General features: G+C 38.0%; 2 protein-coding genes across 4 annotated transcripts in view; one reads left to right on the plus strand and one right to left on the minus strand.

Annotated features, from left to right (window-relative positions):
* The window catches only part of TMTC3 (transmembrane O-mannosyltransferase targeting cadherins 3), a 29,667-nt gene extending 13,885 nt beyond the window's left edge, over positions 1-15,782 (minus strand). The window contains exons 1-7 of one of the 2 annotated variants that reach the window (XM_063154929.1): positions 15,707-15,750; positions 15,085-15,127; positions 8,090-8,205; positions 7,287-7,503; positions 5,968-6,186; positions 2,088-2,187; positions 1,267-1,382 (exon numbers count right to left, since the gene is read on the minus strand). In XM_063154929.1, coding sequence (XP_063010999.1) covers positions 1,267-1,382; positions 2,088-2,187; positions 5,968-6,186; positions 7,287-7,475 — 624 coding nt within the window. In that variant the 5' untranslated portion in view covers positions 7,476-7,503; positions 8,090-8,205; positions 15,085-15,127; positions 15,707-15,750. Of the gene's footprint in view, positions 1-1,266; positions 1,383-2,087; positions 2,188-5,967; positions 6,187-7,286; positions 7,504-8,089; positions 8,206-15,084; positions 15,128-15,706 lie in introns of both variants that reach the window. The other variant, XM_063154931.1, reaches the window with a different exon arrangement.
* A 129-nt stretch (positions 15,783-15,911) lies between these two features.
* CEP290 (centrosomal protein 290) overlaps positions 15,912-21,966 on the plus strand; it is a 48,143-nt gene continuing 42,088 nt past the window's right edge. The window contains exons 1-10 of one of the 2 annotated variants that reach the window (XM_063154932.1): positions 15,912-16,119; positions 18,169-18,225; positions 18,746-18,870; positions 19,009-19,086; positions 19,556-19,625; positions 19,820-19,866; positions 20,152-20,295; positions 20,486-20,539; positions 21,209-21,361; positions 21,700-21,882. In XM_063154932.1, the coding sequence (XP_063011002.1) occupies positions 18,769-18,870; positions 19,009-19,086; positions 19,556-19,625; positions 19,820-19,866; positions 20,152-20,295; positions 20,486-20,539; positions 21,209-21,361; positions 21,700-21,882 (831 nt within the window). In that variant the 5' untranslated portion in view covers positions 15,912-16,119; positions 18,169-18,225; positions 18,746-18,768. Of the gene's footprint in view, positions 16,120-18,168; positions 18,226-18,745; positions 18,871-19,008; positions 19,087-19,555; positions 19,626-19,819; positions 19,867-20,151; positions 20,296-20,485; positions 20,540-21,208; positions 21,362-21,699; positions 21,883-21,966 lie in introns of those variants that run through there. The other variant, XM_063154933.1, reaches the window with a different exon arrangement.

A 21,966-nucleotide genomic window follows, 5' to 3' on the forward strand; every position in this document is an offset into this window, starting at 1 on the left:
TATCAGCCCCTCTATAAACAAAATTCCTTACGAATGACAGAAATACAATTTGCTTCCTGATTAGCCCTGGCTTTCTATTTTATGCCACTACTGCAGTAAGTCATCCCTCCTTGCCTCATGAACATCATAACCTTGCACAGTTTCTCATTACATAAGCTAATTTCTTCCCAGTGTACCTCTTTCCCTTTGTTTTCATGACTTCTGCTGGTGATGATTTATTGATTCACATATACCGGCTGGCTAAACTAGAGAAACTGAAAAGTTTTTGAGGACAGGTAAAAATCTAAGTTCATGTAACACCTGTGCTTTCAGAAGAAGCCTCAGTTTGCATTTTATCTCTCCTACTGAAATGACACAATCTTATTAAACTTCAGTGAAATTGAAGATCAGATCAAAAGTTACTAGAAGAAAGGAAGAGTGGGCTGAACACCAGTCACGTATTGGTGATTTCCTTAAAAATCCAGCTAGAAAATTATATTTTAATTCACTAGACCTGCAAAGACAATAGTTACTAAGACATCTATGTGAGTCTGGTATTTCGGCCTTGATTATGTGTCCTCAGGATCGACAATCTTTTGGCTTTTATTGGTGCATTTTTGGCAAAATTTTCCAGCAAGCAATTAAGAAATAACTATAAAATCTTCTTAAAATATGGAATGTTAAATTTTAATTTTTAATTTATTTTGGTTATTGAAAAGTCTAGAATTATTGAAATACAGGAGAATCTTGTTTCTTTAAGGAAAAGTCACAATTAAAGGCTTATCAATGCTTAAAATGAAATATATCAGATAACAGTATTCTTAGAACAACAAATTCCTTAAGAATATTAGTTATTCAAGTAGGACTACTCTAAGGTATTTGGTTACTCAATAGAAAATGATGAAATGAATTTGTATATAATATGTTCTCTATTTTCACTACAGGGATTAAAACCAAATAATCCTCCATCTCCTCAAACTTTAATCAAGACTGTTACAAGTTAGGATTTGCAAATCTCAGTCAGCTAAAACCAAAGGCTTCCATTAAGACCTGTCAAGTCGTTACTGAGTATATTTCCTAGCATCTCCGCATGGCACGTAAAGGACAACTTGGAAATTATTTGATTCCCTCACTGTTAACTGTCAAAAATGAATTGACTCCATAAAATCTGAAAAATGTAACAGAACTATTGAGTTAACCTTAACTGAGAAAGATCAGTGTCAAATATGATGCGTCAAAGTACTAATGTCTCATAACAGAAATCCACTTTATTTTTCAACAGCTTACCCCTTGAGCAATAAAGACTTCATACACACAGCATATCCCCACCACTGTTATTCCTTGTTCTTTACACAGTGTTGCAACAGCTACTAGAAATACAGTCACTGCAATTGGTGTCCACACTGCAAATAAAGAAGATATTATTGAAAATGTTCCATCTTACAAAAACCACATTTAATAAACTAAATTACTTTAAAAAGTGAAGGCTTTGACTCCTCACATCTGAATATGCTATGTTCTGTAAATATTTTGAGTATATGTAATGTCTTATGAAAGATGACCACTTTTACTCTACAGAAAATAATACACACGCACCAATATTAAAATTGCCTCCCTTAAACTGAATAAAATAAATGAAGGGTAAAAGACTAATTTATAACAAGCAAAACAAAATATGTCAGTATTTCCTAAATCACCAGAGCACTTTTTCAAACTGAATACTTTATAGGGAGTCATGGCTTCTCACTATGTCAATCTGACTCTGGCAAAGATGGAAGCCTCCTTTATCTGCACTGAAACTTTGGAGTTTACTTGTGACTGATCATCTGAGGCACCTCAGCACAATTCCACTTAAATTGCAGTAATAAAAGTCAGTGCAAGAATATCCTAGGGTAAGTGCTATAAACTAAGAAGGCATTAAAAAACTGCCATGTCTTGGGGAAAAAAATGCAATTTATAATGGAAAGTAGTAGTATATGGGTATCTTAGCTCTGAAGGAGTTTTGGTGCACACTTGCTGAATAACCAGTTCACCTCTATTATGGTTTTAAGAGCATTTTTATCAGTGGTAAAGAAACTGAATTATATCTCTATTTGTCAATCATTTACCTATGGTATTATCCGGACCTTTAGACTTTGTGTATGACAAAAAAGCAGCTAGGAAAAAAATAGATGATAAAAGCTCTGCTCTGCCCACAACTCCAGTTACCTGAAAAATAAAAGAAGAAAAACCTTAATTATTATTAAGTATTTATTGTTATTTGATATTTTAAGATAGCATTTATTGAGTTTTTATTAATAATCTAGGTATGCCATTTATATGTTACTAGATATTTATTATTATATAGGTAGCAGATCTCTAAGGAAGTATTCCATAGAACACAGGAGTTACCAATCCCCAGGAGCAAGAAATTGGGTAAGGAAAGTAAGAGGTCAGTGTTGTTGAGTAGAGAACTGTTGGTCAAACTAAAGTGAAAGAAGCAAATGCCCAGGCAGAGGAGGTGAGAACTGGCAACTTGGGACAAAGCTCAGCTGTGCAGAGATGGAGTGTGGAAGGCCCAGGCAAGGCTGGAACTGAACATGGCAAGGGACATAAAGAATAACAAGAAAGGCTTCTACAGGTAGGTTAACCAGAAAAGGAATGTCAGAGGTGTACCTCCCCACACCAACAGTACTGAAAAAACTGATAACAATGGACAAGGAGAAGGCTGAGGTACTCAACATTTCTGCCTCAGTGTTCAATCACAACCTCTCTTCCCTTGATGAGACAGAGAGGAGTGGATTTTATGAAATTCAGAGAAGAGTTAAAATGCATATGGCAAAGGGTTGTTTCAGAATCCCCAAAGAAATACACTCATTCCCATGTTGAAAACTGTTTTCAAAAAATGCTGAAGTGAAACCAACACTCAGCTATGGAAGACAGGTCATTATGCTCATGGTTATTGCAGTAGCCGCTGTGCTGCCTACAGCACCTTCTGGGACCACCATTCTTCCTCACTTGTCCTCTTCTATAGTGCCTCTGACTGCTTCCGAATTTTTACAAGTAACATGGCTGAAAAATAGCATGTTGTCCCGAGGCAGATGGTCATATTTAGCCAAGGAAACTGCATGGCTCACGATTTAACTATGACGATGCTGAAAACTGACTTTTTTCCATCTGGACCCAGCTAGAAAGTTTTATTGCTAGTACATTCTTGGTCAAGCATGATTGATCCAGCACAGCATAAAATGAGAAAGTAACTCAGTACCCAAGGTCACAGTGTAAAGAAAAGCATTCTAATCTGAATCTGAAATCATACTCTAGTATTTCTCTTGGGACTACAGTATGTTTACCAAAGGATTCACTGAATCACGCACAGAGAGAGCATGTTTCACCATTGGTAAGACACTACAGTTTGTGTTAATATTTTGAAGAGCGCCTAAGTATTTGTTTCCAAAATATCTTAAGATGTTTCAAAGATTCCTGGTCTGGAATCTAAAATTGTCTAGCATTAAGACATTAAAGAGAGCTTTATCTGTAGATCAGTTGAAAGAGAACATTAATAAAGCATGTTGGTGTGCCTCCACAGTTGACTGCCAACAAAAGAGAGGTTCTATTTCTGGATACAAACGTGACTTATGAGAGAAAATTCCAGCACTCACGACGTTAGTTGACATCCTGTAGTTATAAAGGTGGTTTACATACTTCTGGCCAGAACAGTAGCAAAGCAGTTAGCATGACTGAACTTGAATTGTAAAGATAAGGACAGATGAATCTATGGGGCTGTTATTCAACTCATGTCCTAAAAACGTCTTCCTCAGAAAAACAGATATCACTGCAAGAGCCTAGCTTCCTTCTTAACTCAAGCAGAAAATTATCTTCTACTTATCCCGCTCTGACAACTTTTCCAGGAAAAAACTGTTTATCTTAAGATAGGCAAAGGGTTGAAATGTTTATGTATTATATCTGCTGTTTCAAACTCCTGTACAGGTGATAAGTAAGAGTAATAATTTAAGTAAGAGATTAATTTAAAGGAATTAAGACCAAATACCTTTCAATTATACTTTTAAAAGATAAAAACCCAAAAATCCTAGTCCAAACATACATCTAACATACACCTAACATTACTACTTCCTCTTTTCTGTGTAAGGAAACTTCCATTTGTTCTTTTTACACAGTGAAAGAGGTGAGGGTAAGAAGAAAGCAAGCCCTTATCTAACTCTTCAGTGAGTACCGGGGTACAACAGCAGGGGGACTGAACTAGAATTGCGTTCGGCGGTGTTTCCAGCCAGCAGCAGCTTGTAGCGATCCCTGTGTTGCAGCGCCCTCACGTGGCCGACACCAGGCCTTACACACGCCCTGCCTTACACAATGAGCTTCTGTTACACAACGGGTTGTAGGACCTGCACGGTGCTTCTTACTAACTCTGATGGCACAGCACTAAAAGCATCTGTGCTACTTGAGGCAGAATCAGAAGGTTCAATCATAATAAAGAATCACTGAAAATAGGAATTGAAGTGATGAAATTACCCTGGCTGATCTAACCTGTGAGCCACTAACCTAAGTCACTGGAAACTTGCTAGCGCTGCTGCAAAGATCCTGCCACATTTACTACAAAGAGGTAAAGCCAAATTCAGCAATTTAAAGCATGGTTTTTCAAAGAACCAGAAAACCAAATTAAATAACGAATTTAAATTTTTTTAACTCATATTTTATCCAAGTTTTTAAAGGGGTTGGTGCAAACTCCTTTAAAACTCCTCTCCAAAGCAGGGGTTTCCTGCTTTGGAGCAAGCAGGAATTTTTAGGTGCCGAACTTCCTCATTTTAAACATTCCATTAACTTCTAGCAAGGACATATTAGTAGCTTAAACAACAACCAACTTTATCAACTCAATTCCTGTAAAATTTGCTCAAAATGCAAAGATGTAGGTTTCTTAATTATTGCTTAAAGGGATCTGTACTACTAGTGAATAAGAGATAGATGCAAACTCTTTACACAAAAAATCAGGACCAAAAAATTAGAACATAAAGCCCTCTCATTTTATTACAATCAAAAGACTCTGTTCCCCTGTTCCCTACCCAAAAAAACTCCTTCCACTCAATAAAGTGGTATAATCTTCAAAGCAGCAAAAGACTCAAACATTTTCAGTTTTCTGAAAATAAGCTAATACTATTTTAACAAAAGAAAGAGACAGGGCTTTGCAATACCTGTGTACTGAAATCCAGGAAAGCAAATTGAAGGGGAGCAGAAATAACAGCAGAAAATGCCAGACATCTGCTTTATCAGATTTTCTGGCAGAAAAAAATCTAATGAATAGTGATCACAAGAGTTCATTTCCTCCACAACATTGCAAGCCTGGTTGGCCATTAAAAAGTATATAATCAGAAACCTTATACAAACAAAACTTTTTGGGTTTTTTTTAAATAGCAGTGAAGAATTCCTTCAGAATCAAAGAAAAGAAGAGAGGAGCGAAATGTATTTCTTCTTCCTGGCATGCTATATGTTAAAAAATGGAAGGTTTAAACAGAATTGGGCCTAAGCCGGCTATAGCATAGGAACAACAATCCTAGAGAAAATCCCACTGAGACAGACAACTGACATAAAAGAAAGCAGACAAAATAGGCATGGTGATTAGCCACAAGGGGTTCTGGAAATGCATTAACAGGCATTCATAGTATTTGCAAAATAGAATACTGTATGAATCATCACAGAACACAAATGTCTACGTAAACTGAAGTCATAAAAGCCAACATGAATAGCAGAGACCTAAATTATTTAGTAACTAAATTCATGTTTCTTTAATTATTTTCCAGTAGTTGCATGTAATATAAAACAACTCTTGAGCATGGAAATTTGTCACTTCCACCACTCACTGCAAAGGAAAAATTAAGTACAAATAAAATCATACTTTCTGAAGTTATATACATATACAAGCAGATACAAACACCATGAAATTTAAGTTTAATTAACACAGTTCAAACAAATTAAGCACATTACAGCTGTACCTACCGCTTCAGTATGTATTGGGTGCACTGCAAAGAGCAAGGATGCAACTACACTGCTCCTGTTGTCCAGGAAGAGCTTACAGACCTTGAGGAAGACTATGCAAACCACCACATGAAAGACCAGATTTAGAAAGTGGTAAGAAACTGCATTTAACTCGCTGAACAAGTAGTTTAAGCGAAACGTTAGAACTGTAAGGGGACGATAAGATTTATGACTCCTCTCCTGAAAGAAAACAAATAAAACAATCAGTCACCACTAACTTACAAAATGACTTTCACTCCAAAATACCTTCCTAAACACCTATCCATACCTAAATCTCCTTCCACTGTCAGGCATCTACCTTCAAAACAAAGATTTGAAAATCAGTAGCCCAAAAAAAGGCAAAAAAAAAAAAAAAAAAAAAAAAAAAAAAAAAAAAAAAAAAAGCTTTTTCCTCTGGACGTGGTTAAGGATTTTTTTCAGTAAAAACATACTACTTGAAACTTCACTGGGGAAATTTAGGAACCTTTTTAATCCGCAATGAATACAGAACTGAATGGCATCTGGAAACTTTGGTTACAGGGTTATATGAAAATTATGTATCAGAGTCTATTTACAGAGCTAGCAAATAGTATGTCACAAGGAACTAACCCTGTAGGTTATGAACATAAGAAAAAATTATAAAGTGGAATGCCTTGATAAGCAGAGAATGTATGAATGGGAGATAATTTTTATTCATTTGCTCAGCAATAACACCATGTGTGACTTTTAAAATGGTATCAAAATCCTTTAGCTATTGCCATTTAACAATGTTTATCAAGAGCCTCAATGCCAATGCAGCTTTTCAGATAATACACAGCCACTCTATATGATTACAAATCAGAAACTCTGAATTCATATCTATCTATCTATATATATATATACTTAAATAAATTTAAAGGAGTCAATATCCTAATCCCAAGCTTTGTTGTTTAAGTTTTATTTTTCCTTCCAGGTTGCATTCAGAAATAAATGCCCTTTCATGGCAATAACTAATTTAAAAAGAGAAAAGAAATTGGTCAGAGTTGTTCAATTTTGATATTGCAATTACATAGAAAATAACATCATGCAGCTGTGTGCTGTAAGTACAACCTCATCTTCTTACCAGCTCTTTTATTGAACAAAGGGAAAGAATATAAGCTACAAGTGTTCCTGATATTATTGTACAAAACACTAACACCACCAAATTCCATCAAATCCAAGCTGTTCTGTTAAAACCACACTAGGGAAAAGAAGTGTAAAAACACTCTGCAAGGTTTTTTTCAATTTCCTAAATGTTTCAAAGTGTTTCACAAACCACCTACCTCAGACATTGGAGTGCCCCAGAAGTCATTCTGAAACAGATTTCTTAATGGAGTAGAAGGATGCAAATCTTTATTGTCCAATATTGCTGAAACATCATCAAAAACAAACCCACAAAAGAGACTGTTCCAGTAGCAGGCTGCCACCACACCAACTATTAGTGCAGCTTCCTTCAGGCTTACGTCAGCCATCTTCTCAAGGAGGTTTCATGGACAGAAACTGAAATATACGTAGAGAAACTTGAGTAGTTTTACTTACTAAACTTGATTTAAAAAGTCAAATTAAGACATCAAATACTTTACAAGTTAATGACGCTCCATACCTATAAATCAGTAAGATAGAAAAGTTTTTCCTCAAGTCACACATGTAACATGGTTTAGTGTTTAAAGGAAATACTCTCATTAAAATATCTTACCCTTAAAAAGCCTTACAAAAGGTAGATACACTGCTACTTTTCATGTTTACTTGCGGGCAAAGAAATAAAAGCATTGATAATAAATTGTGATGTAGCTTTTCCAGACAGCTATTGCAGCTCAAGAGAGTGGTGTAAACTGATAAACTATGAAAAATAAGTTCTCTGGAATCCTGAGTAATTTAACATACACAAATTCTTAGTTAGCAACGAGGCAAATACTGTGTCAATTATTTATGGGGTTTGGATTTAAAGGTGTTTCTCAAAATATTTCAAAATAAATTAAAACTAAACCAAACTTCAAACATTTTGATGAACAAACTGGAAACTTGTAGAATTTCATAAATACAGGGGTTCAAGGACAGGTAAAGGACATTATAATGTTAAACTTACCATTGAAGGTCACACAAGGCTCATTAGCATTCTTTGTAGAAGTTCATGAAAAGGTCATTTTTTTCCTCAACTCTGCCAGTTGCTCTGATGTCATGGACTGTTCATGAGACTACTGTCTAAAAAAATAGTATGCAAAAAACCAAAATTAACTTTATCTTGTATTATTTTCTCTCATCTTGCTTAACTTCCTAAGCCCCGGAAATAATTGATCAGCAGTTTTATGACTGTTTACATAACATTCTATGGGTGAACTGATCAAAAGGTGAAATTACAGTGTATTGGGTTGTTTGAAAATACTGTTCTGCCTCAGAAGAGTAAGAAGGTAACTACAGGTCAAAGGTATTTCTTTTGAGCACTAGTGAATCTGCATAGACCACTGCCAACTGCTGGGACTGATGGTACTGAAAAGCTACACAGCTGAACACTGACTTCATTTTGAGAAATGGACATGACTGAACAAGAGTATTTTCCCCCCAAACTGTAGAGGGGGAGCATCTGTAAGGATATAGAGCAGCTAGTATTAGCCAGATTATGTGGATGCATGAATACATAATGACTGAAGCTTTATGCTTATCACAGTTCACACATCAAAGCTGATGAGCTATTTGAAAGCTACAGTCTGCTTTATTGTACTAAACCCCGAAATTCTGGTGATTTTTTTTCTCTGGTCTAGTGTGCTTTTTAAAAATTGTGTTCATATTTATCATAAAACATGCTGAACTCCACGGAAAGGACTCATAAGGATCACTGAGTCCAACTCCTGGTCCTGCAGAGGACAACCCCAAGAATCACACAATGTGCCTGAGAGTGTTGTCCAAATGCTTCTTGAACTCTTAATACTCCACACTTGAACTCTTAATACTCCCCTCTTGAACTCTTAATACAGGCTCCAAAGATCTAGATAGATGATCTTGTTTGTAGTTTGGAGGGTGGACCTGAGAGCTCTCAATCACTCACCACCACAACTAGTGGCAAAGGAGCAGTAGGTCCAGGAAGGAATACACGTGCAACTAGATGCAGGTGCAGCTAAACTGAAAACCAGGACACCTATAATTTCAAAGAAATCAAACCAAACCATTTGGTGTTCCTCACATAATCGCAGTTAAGGGTTTTTTAGTACTTGGAGCACGGGCTATTGATGCTACTTCACAAAGAAAGCCTTTTTTCAAAGTTGCCACCACCTTTGTAATTAACAAAAACAAATTAAAAAAACACCACAATGTTGAAGGATGTTGTGACACCTTTTTCATAGAATGACACAATGGTTTGGGTTGGAAGGGACCTTAAAGATCATCTAGTTCCAATCCCCCTACCATGAGCTTGATCCAATTACTTTAAAACACTAAGTTAAGTTTACAACTGAACATGTCTGTGATCCTCTTGGCAGACAGAGAAATCTTATTAAAAAAAGAAAACAAAGCATGCTACAGGAATACACTTTTGAACTTTAACTCATTACTTTTTTAGATCTCCCTTCAAAGGTGGATATGAAACATATGCTTCTACCCTGCCAGAAATTGAAATTCCTTTCTTGCAACAGCCTCTAAAGAGTCCCCTTCCTACTTCTTGAAGTTCACTAATTCTACTGAAAAGGACCTACAATAAACATATCAGGATTTTCCAACATATTAGCCTTATTTTAAATACTGTGACATTGTAATATTACCACACAGAACCAACTGTAAGATTTATTTAAATTCAACCTTTAAGAAAAGGTTTTGTTAGGTGTTTTAACACTTATTCAGAAACAGCTACTGTTACCCAACTAGCAAAAAATCAAAAATTGATTCCTAAGTACTGCATCTTATCAAAATGGAAAGCTTAACCAGCCTTAATTATTAGCTCTTTCAAATTTTAGTAGGTTTTCACTTTTCCACACATGGAAAAGTATGTCAAAACCTCTACTATACCTATCCCTTAATCCCAGGTGATTCTGATGCTTCCACAAGCCTTTCATTTTGCTCTGAACTTCTAGCATTCCTTCCACCCAGAACTCCACACTCTACACTATTGTTGACCATGCTGCTCCCTGACAGAGCTCCACTGACCTACATGACAGCTGTAGGGAAAATACTGCTTTCATTTGAATGAAAGGGAACTCTTAAACATAAATAAATTCAGATATTAGATAAATACAAAGTTCATGTTTTAGTGGTTAGCCCACCATCAGAGAACTCCAGAAAATATCCACATTTAACACCGGAAGCTTTTATTGCAATTCACCTTTGCACATTTCAATCACAGATAAAATTACAACTACATGCAAATACATGGCTATACCTTGGTCTTTCAAGGCAAGTATTTGAGTCACAGACACTCCAGACAATCCTGAACAGATTTACTGAATTTACTGTAGGCAATGAATATATGCAACAAAATGCACTGTTCTGGTTTTAGCAGCAAGTCACCCACCATACTGTTTGAACTGTATCAACTTAGTAACCTTTAAATCATCACACCATACCCCTCTAAAATTTTAGTTGTGTGCTAAAGCACCAGGTCTTGAAAATTGAGAGGCATAATGGAAATCTGGTAAAGCCCTCATATCCAAGCACTCTGCTTCCAGGCTAAGCACAAAGAGAAAAATGGGAAATGTAAGGCCACATAAAACATGTAGATTGCACAAAACTGCAGTACAGGTACTTTACTCCTTCTGACTTGCATTCTGGCATTCTAAGGTCTTATTTTCCTGAAATATACTGTAAAGATACACAGGGTTAGGAAAATTACTTTTTTCTTCCTGGTCTGATTACAGCGTACTTTTAATGTTCTTGCTGACCTAAAGCATAAATATGGAATAAAAAAAATGCAGTCCTTTATGTTAGTGTAACAATGCAGATTTTGAGCAAGTCTTGCAATCAGAACCACTACTTCCTATCTGCTATTGTAGCTGGGTCCATCCACACAGCTCCAAACCTGCAATGACCATCAACATGTTGAGAATGCAAAACTAAACCAGTTTTATCTTTATAAAAGATCACCCGTACTTGGTAAGCCAGGCAAAAGTATGCCTGCCCTTAAAGTCAGTGGAAAACAGCAACTGCTTCTTGGCAACCAAAATAACTTTCACATCAACTAATCTATTATCAGTTTGATGTTGGAAAGAAAGAATCCATGTAAGGAGTATATTAGACTGAGAACCTTGCAAATCACAGACGTGCAAGAGGCTGCTGGAGCCTTGATACGACTGGGCTGCTCATGTGAGTGGATATATTCTCCTTCTAAACAACTGACATGTTGATCAAGCCAAGTATGGTCTTGCAAGTGCCAGTACTTCACTTCCAATGATGGATGTATTTGATAAACACCTGCAAAATGCTGCCTAACAACTTCTTTGCTAAAACAGACTTGCTGCAAGGGAGAACCACATCACTGCCTAGTCCTAAACATGCAAAGAGACTGACCAACCCTCAGGTTATTTTTTCATCTCACCTACCTGCTACTCTCACAGCTACTAAGACTGCCCCTGAGATACCTTAAGCAGCCCTTGGGCTGTATGACTGCCAGCTTGTGGTTTAGTGCACAGCCACAGAGCTACCATTTGACTGGATGAAATCAGGACAGACACGTACTTCCCATACTTCATTACAAAGAATTCTGTTGAATGCTTTAATTTGCAACAATATCTGACCATGTCATGAAGGATATACAGCTGAAAACAACGAACAGCAAGGTAAACCTTAAGAGTCAGAAAATGCACAGTAGTCATAAGAGCCAACTGTAAAAAAGAATACCCAGTCTGTGCCAAACAGCTTATCATTGGACTAAATCTCTTAGGCTGTTCGGCACAGAAATCTGCACTTTGCACGGCACCATTTTCACATTTGTACAGAGACACTAAATGGAAAGGACAGAAGAGAACCAGCACTCTCAAGCCCATTTGGCTCATGAAGTACATAGTTATCCTGTTCCAGCTTCTCGAGATCACTCCAATAGTTCATCCAGTCTTCAACAATAGCAGGCAAGAGTAAAATGTAAGAAAGTTTCACAAAACTGAAAAAATGCACTGACAAAAAAACAAGTAACTACCACCAAAAGAGCCAAAGCACCTTTAGAAGGTAAGAAGACGTATTTCTCAATGATTGCTACTAAATCCATGACACTACGGATGGTTTAGCACACCACATGTTGCAAGATGAAGTAGTCTGCATAAGAGAACTTCTGTTGCAAATAAAAAATGCATAATGATGTTCTAAGAGTATCCTCAGTTGGGAAATTTGGGAGTGCAGAAGCCATTTTCTGTCCATCAATTTAGGAAAAATTGGCAAGTGTCTATCTTGGCAAGAACACAACTGCAATCTTGAAAACATGCAAAAGCTATTTAGCATTCCATCATTAGCTATCTGCCACCTTACGTTAAAAGACCCTTGCAGGAACACATATGTTTTTGTCTGTTAGACACATCTGACTATCAAACTTTAGAAACTTAAACATACATTTAAATTTTTTTCTTCTACTGAATAATGGCACTTGCATGGATTGAAAGGCATTAACAACAACGTGTTATGCCAATTTACTAAAAAATAATCAGGCAATACTAGAGATTTATTTACTAGAGACAAACTTTATTAATCACTGAAGGTTCTGAACTGTTTAGAACATGACTTACAGTTCACACAGAAACCTTCAAATTATCAAAGGTGGAAGAAAGTGAAAAGCTGTTAAAATCACTCCTAGGGTTATTTTTATTTTTAAACAGGTAAGCAACTCATTCATCTAAGAGCTGGTAGCTGAACTGATGAATATTAGCACATATATACAAACAAATAGCACAGTCACTTAAAAACAGCATTTTTAATTAATCTTTTGAGGCTTTGCTAACATCCTAATTTGTGTTGCCTACTTGCTAACCTTTATTTTTATTCTGAGTCAAAGTGAACATTTTGTGCTGATTATTACAAATGTTTACTGACAGAGAGATATCATAATTTTGTTTCTATTTTGCCTTTCCAACAAAGCCTTAAACTTTATCTCCTCATGCTACTACAAGGTACAACTCCAATAGGAAAAAACTCAGATGCACAGCTGAAATTTAAATGATTGGGCTTGAATCTGATCTAGAAAACAAGAAGTATTTGGGAAGATGAGAGGAGAAATGATACAAAACATGCCTGAATTTCCCTTTCATCTTGCTGAAATCCTAAACCAGGATAAATATAACAAGAAAAAATTTATTGTGAAAACCTTCTGCAAGGTTTTTGCTACCAGATCAAGAGGCATGGGACTACTAAGAAATACTCTTCACTGCTCAGGAAGGCCTTCAGCTGTCTCTTCACATGGTTCTGAAGGATTAACTAGAAGAGCACTGGCAGTTCTGATACAAGTCAGAACACGTGCTGCAGGCCAGATGAAAATCTCCCACGGGGAAAGAACTTGCAGGCAACCAGGCAGCGGGACTAACACTGGGACATTTTAGATTACTCTCACACAAACAAGGACCAAAATGTAACACAATTTAAAATGGGTAAGATTAAGCTGCTGGTTTAGCTTCAATATGTTGTGAGTAGATATATTGCAACTGGTACACATCAGTTGAAATACAAACCACACAGGTCTAGCTTGTACTTTATAACTCAGAAACCTAAATCAGTAACAGAATTTCACATTTCAATGTCAAGCCTTTAGGGGGTTTTTGCTACATTCAAACAGCAGCAAAATAATGCCCGTCCTATTTAGAGCAACTACATAAAACATCTTTTGTGGCCTCACTGATGCAAAAATAGTGTCTCTAAAATAACACTTATCACCACTCTCACCGTTCCATAAATGCAACAGCACAAACTGTATGCATGTTTACTCCAAAGAATAAATGAACAAAAGCTACATGTGAGGTATAAGCTGAAAACACTGCCTTCAGACTCTGCTACTCTGTCCTTACTTAGTATGCTGGGTCTGTATAAGATTTCTTATGTACTTTAAATAACATTCCATTAGGCTTTTCATAGTGCAGTTTCTCTATTAGGTCTTTGCAAGGGCACACTGTTATCAAAGCTGTGATTTAACATGTATGCCTGACTCTTCTATCAGAGCAGGTCAAACTGCTCACTATGGAGCTGACTTGATTCCTTGGCTCCAGAACTGTAAGTATCTATTCCCACTAAAAGAAGATTCACTTACACAAAGTTCATCGTGTGAGACGATGCAAAACATACTGATTTACTCGGTCCAAGCCATGCTGTATTTTAAATGTTTTCTCATTTAAAATGTGTGGGGTTAATACTTCAATTCCTTTTACTCTTTTTTCACTTTTGGAGTTTCAATGCCCACCTCAAATCCAAAAACCTTTTATTTCTGCACCAATGGTCTTTAGTAGCTGCACTATACAATTACAACCCAGATATGGTTTCACTAACAGTAAATGTAGAAATGTGTTCTCTGCTGATTCTGCAACAGAATACTCAAAAATGCTGATGCATATTAAATAAAGCACATTAAATCGCTATACTGGCATTAACAGCTGGTTAAGATGCTGAAGATGATTAAAAAAAAACAAAAACTCCTATACAGGAGCATTTCAGCATCAATGGATTATTTTCTCTACCACAGAAGGATTCATTTCCTGAAGGCTTAGTTTGTGGCTAAGGTGCCATTATTTTCTGTGTCACTTTCTACACCTAAGAAAGTCCATGCTACTAAGAAATCATTGCTTTACACCTAACCATAATTAATTTTATTTTTAGTAACATTATCCATTCATTAAATATAACCCAGTCTCCTTCCCTTCCCTAACTACACAGTTTGCCTTTAGCACCCAATATGGAACTATAATTAACCAACCCCTGCCTGAGATATAGAAGTCTTAGGAGTTGTGCTGTAACTGCATAGCTATACAAACTGCATAACTATAAGGAGTGCAAGGCATCTTGCATCTTGTCAGTCTCCTACTAAATATCAAGGATATACTGATCAAGAGATAGCAACAAAAATGGAAAAGAATTATTAATCCAAAAAAGGACAAAAGTACAAATATAACGTTATATTCGCCTTTCTCTTACCATTAAAAACAAAACAAAACAAATCCACTTCAGCTCTCCGCAGCTGTTGAACAAACAAATACAAAGAGATAAACACGCCTGGAATGGTTACTAGCTTTCTTTTTTTATTTGAAAACATGTCTTCATAACCCTTTAACTAAAACACAGGATCCCAAACTTCATCAGCTATCAGACCTCTACCAAAACTCAGACTTGCTGGCTAGTAGTACCCAAAGGATACAAGTAATTTATAGGTGTGCTTCCCCCGCGCCTTCTGCCCGCACCGTTCCCTGCCCACCCGAAGCGCACCCGTACCCGGGCAGCCCCGCAGCCCTCCCGCCGGCCGGGCAGGAGCCAGCACGCTGCCCGCAGCGCTGGGGCGAGGCACGCAAGGCAAGGGCAGCCTGGGCGGCGGAGGCGGCAGAGCCGGGGCGCGGTCCCGTCCGCCGCTCAAGCGCCGCAGTCAGCGGGCGAGGCCGCACCGCAGCCCGGCAGGCGCGGGGGGCTCACCGACGGGGCACGGCGGGCACGGCCGGCCGACCGAAAGTACCGCGGGCAGCAGCCACACCAGGCCCACTCCTTCCTCCCCCCAGCCCGGCGAGGCCCGCCGCGGGGCGCGGCCGCAGCGCCGTGCCCGCCCTACCTGAGGCCGGCACCACCGCCGGAGCCGCGGCCCCGCCGCCGGAGCCGCCACCCACCGCGCGCTCCGCCGCCACCGCCGCACAGGGAGCATGCGCGCCGCCCCGCAGAGGCTATCGGGAAAAAGGTGAGCGGGGCGGTCGGCCCAGAGGCATGCCGGGAGCTGTAGTCCCGGGGAGCCCGCCCGGTGGCGGGGGTGGTGCTCGGGGCCGTTGCCCCGGCGAAGCGGCGCTCTCGGGCGGGATCGCGTCCTGCCCGCCTGGCGGCCCCTCGGGACTGGGAGAGCCCGATTGGCACCGTGGGGCTTGTCTGTGGGTGCCACGGAAGGGCTGACTTTCCTGCGCCCACGAGTATCCGCGACCGCGGGAGAGTCTGATGGCGTCGCCTGGCTGCGGCCACCGTCATCCCCCGGGAGCGGTGAGGCCACGGGGCGGGGGGTGCTCCGGCGAGGAGACCAAAAGCTGCCCCCGGCCGGAGCGGCTCCCCCGGGAGCAGCCGGGCTGGGGGCGGCGGCGGGGCCGCTCCGCTGCGGCGGGCCGGCCGCGGGTCCCGGGCAGGCGCGTCCGGGCGCAGGCTGAGCCCGGCATGGAGCGTCCCGCCCGGTCTGCTCTCGGCTGCTGCCTCTGCTGCGCCTCCTTGGGAAGGCGGCTGCAGAGTAAGGCAGGCTGTTAGTTCAGCAGAGCTGGAATGAAACGGGGACAAAATCGTCTCAGCAGCATCCTGGAGGGATCCTGGGCTGTCACTGTATCCTGTTTCTGGGATGTGCCAAAGAGGAGAGAATGGGAACCTGCCAAGATCCTCTCTTGGTTGGGGCTTTGTAATTAAGATCTTGTGATTCTCAGACCTACTCAGGGTAAATGCAATTTGAAAGTCAAAAGTAGCTTACACTGGGTTACGCCATGTAAACAAATACGGAGATAGCAGAGCACCGCGAGGTGCTTGTTGATGCTCCGTCCCCTCGTGTGCAGGGCACTCTGTGCTTGCTGCCCATTACACACACCCTGGTGGGACAAGATCAGCTCTGCCCAGTGGTGCCTGATCTCCTGTCATGGTAAGGTGTCACCACGTGAGCTTGGCTGCCTCTGCGTGGTTTGCTGCAGTCAGACCAGGGCACTGATGTTCTGGTAGTACTTGAGCATACCCTCCAATCTTCCTTTTCCATCTGAGACTGCTGAACTTTACGACATCTGAACGTTTTATGTATGCTTGATTCCCTGAGTAAGTCCAGAAAATCTTGTGGTAACTAATACCAAATCCCCATCTATTTCACACATTTTGTAGACCCATGAGTTCAGCGTCTTACCACACGGATAATCTGTTTACTAAAACCACGGGTTTTACTTAATGACAGCAGATGAGCGAAGATTGAAAAAAAACCCCAACTTTTCAATTAAATAAATTTGCTCACAGTATGTACATACTATGGACTGTACTCTGTGCATGGGTTGTGCTCCCCTACCTTACTGTAGCTGGTTTCCCAACAAGTTGGATTCAGTTGTTTATGTACAATCCAGTTATGTTTTATCCTTTTGGATAAAATTTTAGGACTGGTATTTTCTTAGGACATTATTTTGTAAGTTAAGGGAAAAAGATACATGAGAGATGGAAGGTGGGAAACAATTGACAGTAGTAAGTTTGTGTATTTGCTTTCAGAATAGTTTTGATTGTTGAGCATTTAAAACTTCTAACTCCTTGCTTAAGAAAAAATAAATATGTTTAAGAACTCTGATCCTTAAACAAGTATGTTGCTGAAATCAAGTAGTATTCAGTTCACTGAACAAGTCAAAGTGCCAGTATTCTCTTTGTATTATCCTTTGCCATTACGACAAAACAGAAAAGCAATAATGCATATAAAGTGTCATCCTTGTGAAGTCATGGATTGAATGTAATTCCTGTTTTATGGTTAGCAAACATTGAAGAACTATAGTAAATATAGGGGACCTTGCAAGTAGTTCACATATTCAGAAAGGATGAAGATAATTTTTATCCTTCCTTAAGCATACAGTTGTATTTCTGAGTCTGAAAGCTCTTCTTTCAGAATGCTTAGGCATATTAGTTTTGGAAAGCAATACCAGTTTCAGCCTTTTATTAACAAAGGAGATTTCAGTTGTTGAGTCTTTAAACTGCTGAAGTGGGAACAGGGTGCATGATGGATCAGATCTCAAAATATTGTGCTCAGCATACAGTATTGCTGAAATTAGTGATTGAGCTTGATTATTTTCTATAAAATACATACCCTGCTGTGACATTATTTTTTGAATATTTACTATTCTAGTTAGTTTTATTTCTTTCTTAATTTTTCTTAACCATTTGTGCTATATTCATGATTTAGGGCAGTAAGTAGATTAAAAATGTTCTGTTCTAAACTTGGTAGAATTTACTTTTTGAAATATTGATCAGAAAGTCTAGAGACAGTTCCAAAGAACAGAATAATCCCAGATTTCCAATCCCTTCTGCCTTTTTCAGATACTGCATTGACTTTCAGGTATGTGAGAAATCACTGTGGCCCACAATATCCAGTAGGTAAGCAGTAGAAAAAACTTTCCATCACTTTCTGATTTTTCTCAGTTTCCAGGTTGATTCATGTCCTTTGTCAATTCAAGTGTTCTAATCAAAAAGAAATGATGTTTAATAGAATGCCAAGAAGTTGGTGTTCACAGTATGAAACTGAAAGTGTTGGTTGTGTTTTAAATATTAGAAATAATGATTTTTGTGTATGTTCATTGGCTTAAAAATACCACATTAAGAGATGGGGAAGAAAATAAGGATATTGAAATCAAAGTACAGATTTCATGAGTGTCCTAATCTTCACTGATAGTTCTAAGAATTCATTGAGTCTGCATGGTGTAATTCTTAAAGAAAAACTGGTTTTATTATAGACTCCTAGGTTGCAATAGATCAAAATGTGAACAGAATGTTAATCAGTGTTACAGTTATTAAAATCATCTGCTGTGTTCAGTGGCCAGCCTCCATTAAATCATTTGACTTAAAATTGGTTTGCACTGATAATAGCTGATAACTGTTATTTTAATCTTTGTTCCAGGAAAAAAAAGTCCCACCTTCAATATGGCAGCTGTTTTAGATTGGAAGAAGCTCATGAAAGTTGATCCAGATACCCTTCCTCGTCAAGAGGAGCTAGCCGACAGGTTGCTGGATATCATCATCAAGGTGCTTGAGAAAAAGGGAACATGAGGGTTCTGTCATACCTTCTTCCCTAAATCATCTCTGCTCCTTCACATACATGAAAACTTTATTTTGTGTATTTCATTGATATGAGTGTAAAACCACTTTTGTCTCTTTGGTTAGGTTGATGGGAAAGACTTAAAAACTGAAAGTCCAGAAAAGACGATACACCTTTTTAAAATTACTCAGTCACTACTGAAGGTTTGTATTAAGGCTTACTTTCTTCAATTCTGCAAATGCATTTGTTTTGTTTTGTGTGTTTTTGTTTGTTTTTTGTTTGGGTTTTTGTGTTTTGGTTTGGTTGGTTTTTTTTGGGTTTTTTTTTTGTTTTTTTTTTTTTTTTTTTGTTTTGTTTTTGTTTTTTTTTGTTTGTTTGTTTGTTTTTTGTTTAAATTGAAGCATCTTTTTTTCTCCTGTTCCTGAAAATACTGCTTACTCCTAAGGTAATTTATATGTCAAGTGGGTGCTTGCACCAGAGTACTTTCTTGTGTAGCTGTTGGAATTTAGTAGTGGGAAGTGAAGTGAATTGGAAAAACATAGTTAGATAAATGGAAAATGCAAATAAATTTCTCAGAATAAATATGTTCTAAACATACGGTCTATGGAACAATCTTTTAATTTATGGTAGTAGTAAATATTTCTTCTTTGCTTGCTATGTTTCTTTTCTCAGATGAAAGCTCAAGAGGTAGAACTTGCACTAGAAGAAGTTGAAAAAGCTGGGGAGGAGCAAGCTAAATGTGGTAAGCCAGCTTTTTTATGCTGTTCCTAAAAGATTTGTTAAATATGTTTTTAGGTTTTTGTTCTTGCTGTTTTGCGGCTTTTTTTAAGGTTTAGAGAACTGGACAAAATACCAACTGCTCTGAAGTCAGTTGCTTTAATGTATTGTGTTTTTTACCTTATTGGGTAATTCACTGTATCTGTTCTATTTTAACAGAAAATAGTTTTAAAACCAAGCTGGTGAAACTTCAAAATGAATTAGAGGTATGTTTTAAAATTTTGTTAGTGTATAGAGTGCTCTGGTGGTGTCTTTTAATTATTTTATTTTAGACTAGTATTTAGTCTTGTAAAGTTATGAAATAGCCCTACATTTTAGCAAATGCTTTTTATTGTTTTTTGAATATGCACCAGTCTTAGGTGAAGAATTACTTGAGTTTTTTGCACTTGAAAAATCCCATTTATTTTAGTCTTAGTATCTGCTTTGGTTTTTTTAGTTCTTTCTACTTTGAATATCTACTGTATTTATAATGTTATTTTAATGCTTATAAGATGGCACAAAAGTCTGCTGGTGGTCGTGATACTCGATTTTTGCGTGATGAGATCCACCAACTGGAGAAGCAATTGGAACAAAAAGAGAGACTGTTAACAGATACAGAAAAAGAGTTGGAAAAGGAGAAGAAAGTGAATGAACAGGTATGAAGGACTTGAGCTTGACATCTCTAGAAGCTGTTCTGTCAAATATTTTGAGAAGTTGATGTTCTGAAAAAAGCATCTGAAAAAAAGAAAGAAAACACTGATGACACAGGATTGCTGTGCGTTTGTTTTTTTGTTTCTGTAGTTCTTTGTGGTGTCAGTGATGCTTATAAAGTTTTCTGTCTCGTAGCTTGCTCTTCGAATTGAAGATGCTGAAAATGAAAACATCAGATTCAGGAGAGAGGTTAGCAAAAATTATTGCTGATTTACTGTATTTTTAAATTTTTTATAAATATACTACTATATTTCTGTATTTATAATTTTTTGTGTGATGTTTAATTTTGGAACATTTCCTGTGTACTACTGCACAGTAAATACGTTGTACATCTGCTCCAATGAAACATAGTTAATTGAGGTCAGGAAGTCTCTACATTTCAATTTGAATACTCCTACTGTGCATTAGCTTGGCCTGGATTTTGGGTTTTGAATTTTTGACGTTTTTGTTAAATATTGTTTCCAATATTGTCCTGGGGGTAAAACCTGATAATCATTTGTCAAAATACCCTTCTATATATGTGTGTCTATATATGTGTGTGTGTATGTATATGCCTGCAGAGGTATAACAAAAGCTATTTTATTTTGTCTCTATATTGGTTAATATTTGGTCTTCCAAAAGCAAAGCTAATTTCTAATATTTTTCATGCTTTGTTCTCTTGGTCTTGTTTTCTCCTTTTTAATATGAAGAAAAAGCGCATAAAGAAAAAGGTGAGGCTTCTAAGACTTCTAAAAGCAGACTGTAGGAATTTGGATGGGTTTTGCGTGTCTTAGCTCTTTGTGTTAGCTTGCTAGAAATGCAGCAACTTTGTCTTCAACTCTTAGACATGGATTTAAGTTTGGATTGCTTTTTGTGCAGAATGAGCAATTGCGTCAGGACGTGGTTGACTATCAGAGGCAAATAGATTCTCAAAAAGAAGCAGTTCCATTACGAAGAGGAGAGGTATCTGATTACACATCACAGCTGTCCAAAAGAAGCTCTGAACTTGTCCAGTATTTGGATGAAATTCAGGTAAGAATCTATGCATTCTATTGAGTAGCTATTGGAGTTTTACTGACCATAGTGTCTGTCATGACACTACATCAATTTACAGATAAAGTCATGTGGAGTAAGGGAATTCATAATAAGGATTCAGTCATACATACAATCTGCATCCCTGAATTTGGTAGAGGTAATGAAGTTACTGATGGGGAGAGAGATTTGTCTTACTTGCTGTTTGGGTTTGTTGAAATTGATAACCTAGAGAGGAAATACTCTATTCTGTGCTAATTTTGAATAAGACTTTCCAGTTCTTATTCAGGTTTTAAAACAGGCACTTTCTAAAAGCAGTTTTTTCTTTATTTTTGCAGAATTTGACTGAAGCTAATGAGAAGTTGGAGATTCAAAACCAAGAAATGAGGAAAAACCTTGAGGAATCAGTGCAAGAAATGGAGAAGATGACTGATGAATATAGCAAAATGAAACTAATTGTGCAACAGTCTGATATTATTATGGATGAGTTAAGAAAAGAGAAAGATCGATACAAATTTCAAGTAAGAAATGACTCATCATTTAGTATAATTCTTTTTTAGGTTTCTACTCTGTTTTCATATTTTAGCTTAAGTTAAAACTTTCTG

Source organism: Melospiza melodia, chromosome 4 (assembly GCF_035770615.1).
Source record: "Melospiza melodia melodia isolate bMelMel2 chromosome 4, bMelMel2.pri, whole genome shotgun sequence".
NCBI classification, from domain to species: Eukaryota; Metazoa; Chordata; class Aves; order Passeriformes; family Passerellidae; genus Melospiza; species Melospiza melodia.